The following is a 15270-nucleotide window of genomic DNA, read 5'->3' as shown; positions in this document are numbered from 1 at the left end:
TTATAGAGTGAAGCAGGGTGGTGTGACATGACCATGTACTCTATGGAATGTCTATTCAACATCAGTCAGCAAGCAGCCTTGAGATGCCAACAGCAGCACTGAACAGTAATTTAAGTATGAGTTAAACTGTGACATAGTTTTTCTTTCTTAATGACGTTCTATGAGTTCTAACATACACAGGACTAAACTGACTTGTGTTCCTAGATTGATATAAGACTTGTTGAACAGTGATTTGAAACACAGGGGATGCAGTACCTCAAAATCAGTCAACTGATTAAGCAAACAAAAACTGTGATTCTTCCTCCTGGATCTATGAAGAGAGTAACTGGTCTAGTCTTTTATGAAAAGATATTATTACTGCTCAAATGACATGCACAGTTGAAAATCTGCAATAAAGGTCGATTACACCAACTATACTAGACAATATCTGAAGTGGAAACAGAGAAAGTCAGTGGTGTCAACAACAGCTTTTCATCAGATGGATCCAATGCCATACCTACCATCTCAAACAACACATAAAAATACCAAAAGAAGACCTATCCCAGGGAAACCAACGCAAAATGATGGTTCACCAGACAACCAAGAAATTACAGTAAGTAATACTGGAACTCAAAGTTCACAGCAAAGTAATTTTAATGTTAAAGGAGAAGAACAGAATTTGAAGGCAGCTGAGAGTACCACTGGGAGATTGGAGGTTTGGTTTTTTATACATATATTTAAATATTGCAACTATAACATACTTTCTACTTGTGTGCCAAAATTTTCAGAAAAATCCTTCTAAACCTACCAGTCATGCATTGGTTCAAATGGAGAAAAAGGTGCTGCTTACCCACTATTGATGTCATCAGTCCTCAGGCTTTTCCCAAGAATGTCCCCATCACTCATGTAGCCACCAACGTCAGCTTCAGAGGATATGTCCAAATCACCACTTCCCTTCTCACTCATGTCAATCTGTGAGATATTTCCAAGGCGAGAAACAGCTGCTCGGCGCAGCGGGGTGGTGTACATGAATCGAGAAGGGTCTGTGTGTATGAAGCGACTTGCACTGCTGCGAGGATAACCAGCACCCAAGGATGGAGCATCTCCTGCCTGCAGCCGAGGACTGGCCTGCCCCAGCCTCCAGGTCACCGGGGTCGATCGGCTGGATAAGCTCGGTATGCTTCTCCCATTCACTTCAGTTGTCACAGTGCTGTCAAAAGTTGTCTCCAATGTGCTGCCAAACAGAATGGAGAAGTCAGTGAACTGTGCTTTCTCTATTCCTGAGATATCAGGAAAAGTGAAGGCTGGAGGAAAGCATATTTGTTTCTAAAAATTCTCCGTGTGTGTATGTGCTTTCACCATATGCACACGTGTGCTTGTATATGTCCTCAGTACTGAGGCCAGTCCTGTTTAATATTTTTATCAATGACCTGGATGAGGGGATTGAGTGCTCCCTCAGTCACTTTGCAAATGACAGAAAGTTGGGCAGGAGTGCTGATCTGCTGGAGGGCAGGAAGGCTCTGCAGAGGGATCTGGACAGGTTGGATCTAAGGCCCGAGGCCAATTGTATGAGGTTCAACAAGGCCAAGTGCCAGATCCTGCACTTGGGTCACAACAACCCCATGCGGCACTACAGCCTTGGGGACACAGTGGATGGAAAGAAGCCCTGCAGAAAAGGGGCTGGGGGCGTTGGTGACATGGCTGAACATGAGCCAGTGTGTGCCCAGGTGGCCAAGAAGGCCAGTGGCATCCCGGCTTGGATCAGCAATAGTGTGGTCAGCAGAAGCAGGGAAATTGTTACCCCTTGTACTCAGCACTGATGAGGCCACACCTCAAATCCTGTGTCCAGTTCTGGGGTCCTCAGTACAAGAAAGACACTGAGGTGCTGGAGCATGTCCAGAGAAGGGCAACGGAGCTGGTGAAGAGTCTGGAGAACAAGTCTGATGAGGAGCAGTTGAGGGAGCTGGGGTTGTTTGGCCTGGAGAAAAGAAGGCTCAGGGGAGACCTTACCACTCTCTAAAACTACCTGAAAGGAGGGTGTAGTCAGATGGGGGTTGGCCTCTTCCCCTAGATAACAAGTGATAGGACAAGAGGAAATGGCCTCAAGTTGTGACAGGGGAGGTTTAGATTAGATATGAGGAAAAATTTTTTCATGGATAGGGTCGTCAAGCACTGGAACAGGCTGTTCAGGGAAGTGGTGGAGTCAGCATTACTGGAAGTATTTGAAGGACTTGTAGATGTGGCACTTTGGGACAGGGTTTATTGGTGAACTTGGCAGTGCTGGACTAATGGTTGGACTTGGCGATCTTATAGGTCTTTTCCAACCTAAACAATTTTATGATTCTATGATTCTATAACCTCTACTTGTGGGAATGGTGCCAAACACCTGGCATCTTAACCAAGATTAGAACAAGAGAATATTGGCCCTAGAGGCTCTGCTGATCTGTGCATGTGATTGAAGGTGCTGCAGGAAAACTATTTTGGTGGAAAATCCACCATATGAGTGTGTCACTTAGTGTGATTGAAAACAATCACATGCATGGAATGCTTGAGACATGCTTTGTGTGTAACAAAATTAGCAGAGACCCTAGGGACCAATCAGAAGGTGGTAGTTTATCTGTAACAAAATTAAAATGAAAGGGAGCTCACATGAGAAGATAAATGAAGGAGAGGGAAAAAACAACACCTGGAGAGCTCCAAACTATAACACTACACCAGTGGGTCTTTTTCCCATGGCCAACATATTTATTTTTCACATTTAGATTTTTCCTTGCATTTGATCTCATCCCCAACATCTACTTATAAAATTACCTAAAATAAATTTTATAGGCTTCTAAGTAAATGTGTATGAAACAACTATCTTTGTGAAGTATTGTATAAAGACACTTTGACAGTATACTATATGAAAGTCACATGGCAGTTTACTGTTGCAGGTAATTTTCCTTGCAAGTCTCTCAGTCATTCAGCAACTAGTAATACTCTCCCATGGTCCGTATTTTCAGCAGTCTACACAAAACTAGTATACCTGTGGCTTATCTGGGTCCCTCTAAGGCTGGACATGGTTTCTTCCAAATTCTGTCTCAAATCTGCTATATTCTTGACAGTTCTCATTCTTCTTGTTTCAGGGTCTTCCCCTGGAAGAAAACAGTAAAACCCGCATACACTTTAACACGAGTTTATAAGGTTCAATAAAGTGCACACATATATCCACAGAAGAGAACACACACATATATGATTGTAAATAGGGCTGTCCCTTTAATCTTTTAAAAAATAAAACTTCATCCTTTTATTAATAAAACACATATATGCTTACAAATAACATGTGGTATGTAAAAAAGCCCGCCAAAGTATCCCTGTTAAGGCCCAAATCTATTAATGAAACTCTGATTTACAGTGTTGGAATTTTTATCCTCTGTAATCAAGGCATGATGCAGCCCCAGACCACTTGATACATTTTTTAGTCCTTGATATTTTACATAACTCAGTAGGAAAAAAAGCCACAGTAAATCTGTGTCTGGAAAGAACTGGGATGACTCAGAACAACTCTTTGGTATTCACTTAACATCAAGGCTATTTCAAAATACTTCTTAAGTAAGGCACTTAATAAAGCATCCTTCCAGGACTGTAATGCTTTCCTGAAGAGGGACATTATTCTTTGTACGGGATAAAATAAAATATGCTTCTTGGGATACAAATCTGAACACTCCACACACATGCATCATTTATACAACTACAGGTTTCAACAGCCTTCAGGATCCATTGTGAAAAACTGGTCTCATATTTCAGATAAAGAAGCTTTCAGAACTTTGCCTAGAACATCCTGAACAATGTTTACTCCATACAATTAAAAATAAATTTTAAAAAGGAGAGAAGACACGTATGATATGTTACAAAAGAAAAACATAATAAGTCTCAAAGGAACCTCCAGTAGTCATACACCAAGAAACAGAAATGCAGGTTTTCTAGCAAATTCATAGATCAAGGAAGTTTATTCATTTTACTTTTGAACAATAAGAGAATTTAAAAAGAAATTCTGTGACAAAAATTACTGATTTGTTCAAAGCTACTCTTCTACTGCTGATTGTATCCTGTATCTGTTGCTTGTAAGAAGGTTGGAAAGAAGCATCAGCATTAGAGTTACATGTTAAAATGCTGAACTCGAAGTGCAAATAATTCCTCTTTGACTCTATTACAAATTTCACATCATACCTCACAGACCTTTTGCAGTCAGGTCCTATTGCCCAAACATGGTGCAGGCTGTTAAGAAAAATCTCAACTCCTGATATTAAATAGAAATAAATTATTTCATATATATTCCATATAAGCTTTAATCCTTCCTCAATAGGCAAGTGATGCATTGTACTAGCCAACATACCCTGCAGTTGTGGCTTAATGTCAAGTTAGCTTTCACAGCAATGCCAGTTTGAGGTTTTCCCATTTCCTCTGCCCTGGTTGTGTCTTCTGTCCTCTTTGCTGCAGCCAAACAGTCCTTCAGTAAATGATGTTTGCCTATTTTATCTCTCAAAAAAAAAAATCTTCAGTGCATTAATGTCTATAAACATCTGTGTTGACGCCATGGAACTGACAGTGTGATCAACACCTGGGCAGGATGGGGATACAAGCCCTGCAGTGCTGCCAAACTCTCTCTTCTCAAGCCACACCCCAAGGCCATGTCTGTTCACAATATTTAGTTCCATAAAAGAAACCACCTGTGTACATTTTTACATGTAGTACCTTGCAGGAGGCAAATGTTCAGTCCCTGAAACTACAGCTGTTCCTGTGTTTCAAGCTAGATGTGTTTGATAAAGCATTGGCAATCAATGTACCCATGGATCCCATGAACTCTTTGCAGAAGTTTCTGCACCACCCTGGAGATTCCTGTGAGACAAAAGGGCTCATGCTTCAGCTTATGCTGAAGACATTTATGTCTTGTTAGACTGAGACTGCTTTTCAAAGCCCAGACAATTTCCAGGCACGCTGTCCATGCCTGCCTCCAGGCAGTTGTGGTGCACTCAGTTCCTCGCTGTCACTGCCCTTTGCCTTCCCCACTCTGCCAAGAGCATTCAAATTGACTTCCAGGAGCACGTTATATTCCTGCCACAATACCTATATAGGGAAGATCCAGGAACTGTTACCTGCCCTGCCTTGAACCAGAGGTGAAAGAGTAGCTTGTTGGCATAAGAAAATTTTCTATTTAAACAGAAAGACCAATTCCAGGGTCTATGCAGGCAGAATTAGAGTCAAAACAATACTTTACCTTTATATTTATTTGAGGAAGTGAATACAATTCATATTCTACAGTGACCTTGCCCTTTTCCTTCCTTGTTTATCCTTGTCAGTTGTCCTCTTCTGTATGTTAACACTGCAAATTCTTGCAGCAAAAATGACAGCAACTGTCTTTTTTAATATGTATTGCACAATAAATGACATAATAAAGCCTTGAGGTATAATTGCAATACATTAAATAAAAAGGTACATATATGGCAAGCTGCCAAAATATATTTTCACAGTGAAGAATATTTCACTTTCAGACAAATTATACCATAAAATTGGGGTTATTCTATCCTGCAGAGGTGAAAAGTTTGAGATCTAATCTCTTTTGATCTCTCAGTGACACAGAGGGTAATTTCAAAACATTTCCACCAGTTTTTACTAAAAAAAAAGTTAAAACTGAAGTTTTATTATATTCAAATACTACACAGTACTTTATAAAAAATTCTCACTCTAACTGTTATAGGGGTTTAAAAGGAATTTTTCTTTCCATCCTTCTCTAAAGGCCATATCACTGGAATCCTGCTGTACCATGGATGAACAAGTCAGAAAGTATAAATAGTTGAACATGACAGTGAAGAAATTTTCTGCACTGAGTACAAGATCCTACATTTTCACAACAATACTGACTCCCCATCCACAAGCCTCCTTCTGTAAAGAAGACCATAGGGATGCTGAATATGTTTATTTTTCTGAAAACTAACTACACCATGCCTGCTAGTGGAGACACTATAGTACTTATTGCATCAGTATTGGGTTCAAAGGGATCCCAGACTCCTCTGGGTACCTTGTTTCTTATGTTATGGTTCACTGCCATCATAGTCTGGCCATATTTGCATGACCTAACATATCAGAAATGATCCCTGTCTTGTTATCTCAAGTGATTCTGGTTTGGACAATTAAAAAAAGCCATTCTGTCTCACACATAGGGAGACTAGGATAAGACTAAAACCAGGGTACCCTGAAACTTTCTGTCAAAATTCTGTTCCTCTTACAAGAAAGGCCATTTGCTCCAATCACTTGTAGTTTCATCATTTACCTTAAACATTATTATTCCAAAAGACTGTCCCCAAATTTTTGCCTATAAACAGTGAATCATTATTCCCTCAATAAATTTCTGGAAAACATATTCATTTCTTCCACTGTGTGAGATACATTCACAGGAAATCAAAATAGACATTTTATAGGAACTACTGGATACCTGGGTTAGACTTTTACATTCACATTTCTGAGGCTCACATTCAATAGTTTCTCATTCAATAATACTATTCATAATGATTTCTGTTCTTCTGCACATGTAATCATAGCCCAAATCAAATGGGAGAATAACAGTTCCACCAATTGTCTGATTTGCATAAAAGAATTTACAAATAATAAGCATCTCCGCAGAGAATTGTCCACTATTAGATATTAACTTAATTCAGAAAGGAAAGCACCAGTTTACTCTGCAGGTGGGGAAACTGAGGCTTACAAGAGAACAGGGATTTGTCAGTGACAAACAGCTGAAGAGGAGCAGAGGCAGGTTAGAGCTCAGTCTCCTGTGCTAGCAAGCCTCTGATCTCTAGCAGAAGCCCTTTTAACCTATTGGTACAATCAAATAATAAAAGGTATGCATACAAAGAGAATTCTTGTTTCTTTCTTGTGTTGAGATGACAGCTTTTTACACTACATATACAGCAAAAATTTTGTCCTTAATGTCTAAACACAATCAGGGCTAACATATCTGCCAGCAAGAAGCTCCAGGCTGGACACATAGCATATAACCTTTGAAAAGCAAGCAGCTATTTGAACCATTTGACTGGCTGAAGAACAAAGCTTTGGAAATGAACACTTTGAGCACTCTTATAAAGGGCTGAGAGATGAAAAGTAAAGCCAGTTACACAGAAGCCTTTGAAGCACCTATGGCTGTGGACTTCAAATACTCACTGGCATGCACAGATATAACAAAACTGGCTATTTAAGCTAAACTGAAACCCTGGCATTCACAATTCTACATGTAGGGGTGAAACTATCTTGCAGGGGGGCTAGGGAAGGGGGAAGAAATACTGGAGGGACAGTTTTTAGGAAGGCCAAGACATTTTTTGTCCCACCCAAACCCTGGATTCAAGACATCAATTTCAAATTAATGAGAAAAAATGTCAATAAAGTAAAATAATTTAAGAATAAACTAATAGCACTTAAATATTTCAAAATATTTAAGCACTTATTTTTCAAAAAGCTAAGCAAACTATGCTCAGTTATTCACAGGCTGTTGCTGCCCATGCACCCATCAAAAGCAATTTAGACATTTGTCTTCATTTCATACAGTCTTAAGAGGTCATAGTAAGCAAACAAGAAGAAACAGCTAGACCCTATTTTTGCATACTACTGCAAATAAACCCAGTTCTGTCTCGGGAAATCACTGTCAAGATCAAAAATCTGCTCTGTTCAGATATCTGCTAACACTTGGGTCTCCTCCTGCCCTTCCTGATGTCAAGCCAAAGTTAACTTACCTAAAATATCAGTGTAAAGGACCTGTTCTAGGTCACCCAGCATTGTTATTATGACATCTTCATCCAGATGTGCAGTCCCTTCACGCAAGCACCCTTCCTCCTCCTCCTCTGCCCAGGTCCTGCTGGGGAAATGGGATGTACAGGGTGCATTTTCATCATCTGATTTTTTGCTCTCCTCATTGTCAATCTGAAAGCCTTCACCTGTACTCCGGTCTCCTGACCTCCTGGATGTCCTGCTTCCAGCAGGTGGTATCCCCTGAAATGCTTGGGGTGTGGTGAGGCTGGAGTGGCAAAGAGAGTGCACTGACTGAGAGAATGCCTTGGAGAGGGAGCCTCTGCACCCAGCTTCTGTCTCCCGCCGTTGGTAACTCTGGCTGGACTTGGAGGCGTTTCCAAACCAGTTCTCCCTGTATGAGTATCGCCTCTTCTCCCCTTCACTGATGAGCGTGAGATTGGTTAGAGACTTCTGCTTCTGAAGACGAACACACCCTCTTCTAACCTCCGTGCCTTTAAACACTGACAATTCAGCAGATCGCTGCATCTTTCCGGCCGGGGCTTTACCTCAGCTAGATTTCATATTTCTGAGATGGACAGCAGCTCAATTCCCCTGAAAGGTCCGGGTGGTGCTCCCTGCATCACCGCACGCTGCCCACCCCAGGTAGCACATACTTGCACTCGCAGTGAAAGCACAGCTCAAACATGCACTCTACGTACTGTAAGGGACTAGACAGGCACAGTCATCTTCTTTGAAATTACGCTGCTGTCTCTGCTAAGCCACTTCTCGTCCGTCACATTAATCTGCAGTACTTACAGTCATTTTCACTTAGATTTCTCTCAAGCAGAAGAGAGTTGATCAAACACTCTGCTCCAGCACAGAAGTAATCCCAAAAGCCAACCGTGTTTTCCCCTCTCCATCCAATCACCAGTCTCATCGGAGCAGTGGGCCTGCATCTCTTTCTACAGCTGCTGCCTTCTGAAATCCAAAGTAGGCACAAGTACTGTCTCGGGCTTTTCCCTCCCTCTCACCAGCTCATGACTGATTCTAGTGCACAGCTCTTCACTTTAGATGGGCTGACACAGAACTGCAAGTACAGCCTCCACGTCAGAGCTCAATAAAGAGCCAAAATTAACCACTGAAGCACAAGCCTCCTTACATTTTAGTATTCAACCTGCATTACCAGATATATGACTCCTCTCTGCTACTGCAGTGAATGCTGCTGGCTGCCATGGCAGCAAACATCCTGGTGAATTAAACCGGAGACACAGAAGCCTCTGCCCACTTTACAGTGCCACAGGTTTCAAGACACAGCTTCACCTGAATGGGATGCTACAGTAACTGATCTAGCTCATGGTCAAATCCTATTTTTCTGCCCAAAAGGTAAGGATGAAAAACTCTTTCTTCCATATCACTGTTACTCCCTATGCAGGAAGCTAAAAGCAGACTTGCAAAAGGACCTCCAGTCTTGCAATTTCTGCCCTAAATAAAAAAATATCATTGAAAATCATAAGATAAGACACGGAACAGTATTTGTCTGGTAAGATGATTCATAAAAGGAAATAGTTAATTTCTTTCTCCTTAGAAAGCTACCCTGTTTGCACCTCTGTGAGATTTAGAGGCTAGTATAGAATTAAAAAGCTGTAAAAAAATCATTGTTTCACAATATTCTGAAGAAAACCTATTAATGGAAGAGTAATTTTTTTATAAAGCAAATTGGTAGTGTTTCTGAACTAAGTTCAGCAATTTTGAATGCTATTTTTAAATTTATTATCCAGAGAGAAGGAAGGCTTATGTTTAAATGTATGTCTTTTCTCACAAAGAAAAATATATTAGTCCCAGAAATGGACAGATGAACAAAGAAATAGCTGAATTTAAATATATTTTTTTAGATACAAACATTTTATCTAGGGGAAATTAATTTCACAAAACATTATGTAGAAATCTACAAATAATGAAATTGCTGTATAAAATAAACAGCTTTTGTCAGTGTGAAAATATGCTCATCTCAAGTCTCTACCTGAGAAACCTTGACAGGCAAATAACCTTTAAAAATGCCACCCTCAGAACTACAAGCTGTTCACAGATTTCCTGTATGAATAAACAGATGTTAACAGAAGCCTCAGTGTATTTCTTGCTTTTCACTGGTTCACTTTATAGTCTTTGAAGATACACAGGGGAAAATTCTTGGAAATTTTAAAGGAAAGGTACATTTCTTCCTAGATAACTCTCAGAAACACAGAATAACCTAGAAAAAAATCAGTAGTCTAAAGTAATGGTGGTTTTCCATATTAAAGCACTGACGAATTCCTAGAAAGACATGTTCCACATCAAGAGGAGGTACCGCTCCCATCCCCACCTAGCCCACACAATCAAAGAGAAGACAAGAGAAATGGTCTGTCTGCCTGAGTACAAAACTGTCCCAAATATTAAACACCTGCCACTTTTTCAGCATGGAAACAAAAGATGAGACTGCTGTGTTTACTCCCAGGGTTTGCCACTTGCAGTGACATATGGGCGCTTAGAAGGGTTTTATGAACATGCTGGTGCCTGCCTGCAGCAGAGCCGAGTGTGGTGTGGGTGCTGATATTATCTCAGAGCTGGTGTGGTGCTGGTGTTGTCCCAGAGCTCCAGCACTGCCTGCACACTCCTGTGCTGGTGTGCACTGACAGTGCCATGCAGCTGTCCTGGCCTGTCCAACATGCCTGACTAAGCTGTGGTTGTTAGAAAGACCTCACAGGGATGTATTGACAACAGAGAATTTGAAAAATGAAGGGCAGTCTCACTCTTTTCACATTAATTTCTTTTATATCCTAGATTTATACTCAAATTGGTATTCTCAATTGCTATGTTTTGAATCAACAGGAAGGATAGTGATTTTTAACTCAGTTGGTCAGAGCACAGTGCTAATAATGCCAAGGTCATGGATCCTATTTCTGTATGGGCCATTCACTTAAGAGCTGGACTTGATGATCCTTTTGGGTCCAACTAAGGTTATTCTGTGATTCCATGATTTGGCCCTGTGATGTAAAAGTTCTCTTGGAGATTGTCTTGGAATCAAGAGAACAGGTTCTTTTCCTACCATAAAGAGCAAGTCTGAATCTCTCCCTGACATTCCAAATCCATGAATGGTAACTGCCTACCTGCTCTTTCATGCCCCAGCGTCTGCAGGCAGTGACTTGTCTCCATGGTCAGCTGTGGGCAGATGTGTACCTGCTCTGGCTCCATCCACGCTCCCAGTGTGCATGGTCACATGCAGCAGTCATTCCTGCAGAGCTGCAGCTGGCCTCAGTACGCCCCATGGGCAGGCCATGCCCCTAGTGCTCAGCATTGCTCTGCTAGGGAAGCAGTGCATGGCATGGCTGCTCAGCTCCAACATGAGAGACCAGATAGAAGACTGCCAGAATTGGACAGATATAGTCAGTCCTCTTTCTGGCTGGGAGCAGAATAATTTATGGCAGAGGACGAAAAATGTTCAGCCAAGGAGGCACACCAAATCTCACATACAGTGCTGGCAGTAGGTGCCACACCACTCCAGGCTGGACGTGTCTCTCGTCAGCACAGCTGCATCCTGGCCAGCCCAGTGGGTCTCAGTGTCTCTGCTGACCTGTTCCATCTCCCAATGGAGCTGGTCATTGCAGCCCAGCTTCAGCAGCACACAGATCACAGACCATCATACTGAAAAGGGAATGATGCCTGGACTGTGTAAGAGTCATGTGAGGGTAGCTGGCAGCTGCAGCATTCACCTGCCTTATTTCAAAATACATTAAAAACACAATGAATCAAATGCTTTTATAGAGATGTACTGAGGCTAATCACACAACCTTCATTCAGCCTTCCTGTGTACGAACATTTTACTACATCTCTTAATTATAAAGTTATATGAACTTTTCTCCCAATAATCCCATTGCCTCACTTAGTAGACATGCCATTGTGATCATCCTCAGATACAAAAGATACCTATTTATCTTGGACCAAGTGCTCGTAGAAAGAACACTGGATTTATCCTTGTACTTTACAACATCTCTCTACAGGGTGTCATTTGACAAAACATAAAATTGCAGTGTGGAAAATTCTCAGGTTTATTGATTGAAAAATAACTTTCTAAAGCTCGCCTCTCCATTTTAAAATGTTGAGATATAGCAACAAAAAAATACATCTTTCTAAGCTAAGAAGAAAGTATAGGAGACGAGGAGAGCAAATGCCAAGACAGCATTATTCCCCAGCTACCTTGCAATTCAGTGTGTTCTCCACCCATCAAGCAGGAATATGTTTACATCAAGAACAGCTTAGGGAACTTCCTCAAGCCATCATAGTCAGCGAAACATACTACTTTGTATTTACTGTCTCTGCCATAGCAGGAATTATAAAAATTATTTTAAGAACTAAAAATCTTTGGGCAAATTTAGCTGTCAGATAAGACTTTCTTTGAAGTCTCAATGGGTAGTTTAAAACCCTACAAATGAATTATGTAATATATCTGGAAATGCATAAGATTATGAATCTCTTCAGCTAAGCTTACTTGAAAAAAAATGTAAACTATTCCTGAATGTATTAATTAGCTATTTCTTTCAGAAAGCAAAAAAATAAGCACAATAAACATAAAATATTAAAATTTGAATGTTTTTATGCTAATCCTGACATTGAGACAGGCCTATAACTTTTAAAAGTACTGTTTCATTTCTGCTTCATCCCTCAGATTTTTAATAATTAGTCAATATTTATAAATTCATGAATAATTACTTAACCAAACACTTTGCATTAAGCTCTTTGAACATGCCAGCCCTTGGTAAAGCCAAATGCTATCACTGATATAATAAAATAATACTTTGTAGTTTACCAGCATGTACAGTTTACAATGAATTATTAACTAATTAACTTACTGACATCCTTCTCCAATAAACTTACTGCAGAAAGTGATAAATGTCACAGCTACTTTAAGCAGAAATTGTTAAGAAAGTCTGACCAACTTGTTCACAGCCATATCATGAATAACAACAACCAAATTGGATTCTTTTATTAGCCTTTCTTTTCATTCTCATTTTATAATCCTGTTTATAAAGGTATATTGCAGTTTTGCAGAAACCAAGTGGATAGATACTGAGTAGCCTTGTTGAGGCAATTGGTACATGAAGTTCATGCAAGAAATTGTGTTCATACTTGAATGCAGAATTGTTCCTTATTTAAGTCTCCCAGACTTCTGTCTGAGATTTCCCAGAGGTCTGTACACCTGTGTGCCACGTGAGCAACAAGCCTACCATACACAGAACACACCAGAACCACTCCACAGGTGTCTGATGCCTACAAACAGGGCTCATTCAGTGGGAGTACATGTGTCACTGGTGCTGTGCACACAGAGGGGATTCAAGGCGTGCAGGAAGCCTGAAAACTGCTCTGCACGTGCTCTATGGCTGATCTGCATGTGCACTGTGGAAACACCTGGGGCTGCTCTGATGAGCTGTGGAATATTCAAAAGGGAAAAAATAAAGTGGGGAAAAGTCTCAAGCACTTCAGATCACATCTAGAACAAAATCCCACCAGAGACATAGGAACAGATTTACAATGGCTCTACCAAGATGAAGAACTGGTTTTAGGCATAAGCCATGTATATATTCACCAAGAGCAGCAGATTATTAATGACAGCGTAAAAATAAAGAGGGTGTCCAGTTTATCAGGGCCACACTTGTGAGTCCATGCCTACACCAGCCTCCCCACCTCCCTTGCCTTCCAGCACTATTCTCTTCTCATGGCTGTGCAGGTAAAACCAAGTAATCACTTGCAAAGTAGTGAGTAGGATACAAGCAGCTTCAGCTCTGATTTTACCTTTCACCAGCTCTGAGTTGGAAGACAGGAGAAGCTATAAAGGTAACCAGCTCCCTTGGAGGAAGAAGACAGAGCAGAGGAGAGCTGGAAACTACCTCTACATATTGTTGCTTTACTTTCTACTTTCCCATCACCACTGTTGAGATGGCAGCAAAGGGATGTGAACTGCCTTGCTGGACACGGAAAGCAGAGAAATTACTTTTTACCACTACAGCAAGGAAATTAACTTGGATTTGGTTCCTGTAGTACACAAGGAGTGGTGCCTGGCCAACCACTCCTAAATAATTTTTGAGATTATTTTTTCTGCATCCAACTTTTGCTTGTATTATGGAGAAGTCTTGAACCAGACATGCTTAAGAGCATCATTTTAGGTTCACTTGGTTGATATTGCTCCAAAGTGAATTAGGAGTTTTAATACGGTCAGCTTGGCTGGTTATGGGAGCAGTAATCTTCAGCCAAGATGCAATAACAAACAGGAATGTGTAAATACTCAGAAAGTAGAGAAACAGTTTATACAACAATATTGGCTAAGATATTCTAGTCCTGAGCATGTCAGCCTTAATTCTAAATATGTGGCGCTTTAAAAATAATAATGATTAATGAAGCAGGAACAAAATACTGGTAGGACAGTGCTTTATGAACACACTCCTCCAAGCTGTTTAGTGATTTCCACAGATGTTCACTCTTTTGCATTATCCTTACTGATCCTTACTGTTTACAAACATATTGTGCTAGTTTAGTGGCTACCAAGCTTCAAAAGAAGATTAAGGTAATATCAAGATGATGCCCATCCATAGCAACAGTTGATGATTTTAGGAAGAAGGTAATATCAAAATGAAAGAAACTGGATTCATCGCTTCATACCCTGAAAATAAGTGACCAGACCACAGAAAAGGACCTTGCCCATCTCTTTTCTACTACTGGTGTAATCCCTTGATCATACCAGAATAAAGATGCTCTTAAGTAAAAGAATGCAATTGTCCGTTCTCATGGCTAATCCATCATGGAATACTCCTCTAAGCAACTATCACATGAGCTTTTATCCATGCAGATTCAATAACAGCATCATGAATGACTTGGTGATAGTTCACCCATGCAGACAATTAATTATTCAGCAAATACAGTATTTGATCTGTTTATTCCTTTTACTGCTAACAGTTAAATACAAGTGACACACCTCTGTTTCCCTACGTACAGAGCAAATCACTGACCACATTTTCCCAGAGGTTCTGCTTTACAGCCTGTTAAGCCAATCAAGGGCTAACACCAGAGTCTAAATAATCAGATTAGGAACATCTCTGGTGTCTAGTTTTCTTTCTGTATTTTTTTTCTTTTTGATGCTGTTCAAAACAGTAAAAGGCCATCAGACATGATATTCTGTTTGATCATTTCAGCAGGTATTGAATTGCTTGGGGTTTTTCTAGCATGTCTCTGGATGATTCCTTGAAGCATCTTTTGATTTGTGGCAAGTGTTTCAATTAAACTCTTTATGTATGTTACACAAAGGAGTCCAATTTCTCGAGTAATTAAAAGTAATTTTATACTTTAACAGGCATGCATCACCTCCAAGGAACATTACACCATACTTCAGAGTGACATATTTATCACAGAAGCTGGCTGTACAAATAAAGGATGTTAGAAAATTTCCAAAGGGGCTGAGACAAACCAGGACAAAACCTTTTTCAGTATGAGTCAGCTAAATGTCAAGAC

At 40.4% G+C, this 15270-nt stretch overlaps 1 protein-coding gene across 5 annotated transcripts in view; it reads right to left on the bottom strand.

The window, feature by feature from the left end:
- NAV3 (neuron navigator 3) overlaps window positions 1-15270 on the bottom strand; it is a 484909-nt gene that overhangs the window by 107181 nt on the left and 362458 nt on the right. For all 5 annotated transcript variants that reach the window (XM_068999468.1, XM_068999461.1, XM_068999483.1 and 2 more), the window contains 2 exons: window positions 3005-3113; window positions 830-1213 (listed from right to left, as the gene is read on the bottom strand). In XM_068999468.1, the coding sequence (XP_068855569.1) occupies window positions 830-1213; window positions 3005-3113 (493 nt within the window). The remainder of the gene's footprint in view (window positions 1-829; window positions 1214-3004; window positions 3114-15270) is intronic.

Source organism: Aphelocoma coerulescens, chromosome 1A (genome assembly GCF_041296385.1).
Source record: "Aphelocoma coerulescens isolate FSJ_1873_10779 chromosome 1A, UR_Acoe_1.0, whole genome shotgun sequence".
NCBI lineage: Eukaryota > Metazoa > Chordata > Aves > Passeriformes > Corvidae > Aphelocoma > Aphelocoma coerulescens.
The sequence above is the reverse complement of the archived record's forward strand: the minus strand, read 5'-3'. Positions and strand labels throughout refer to the sequence as shown.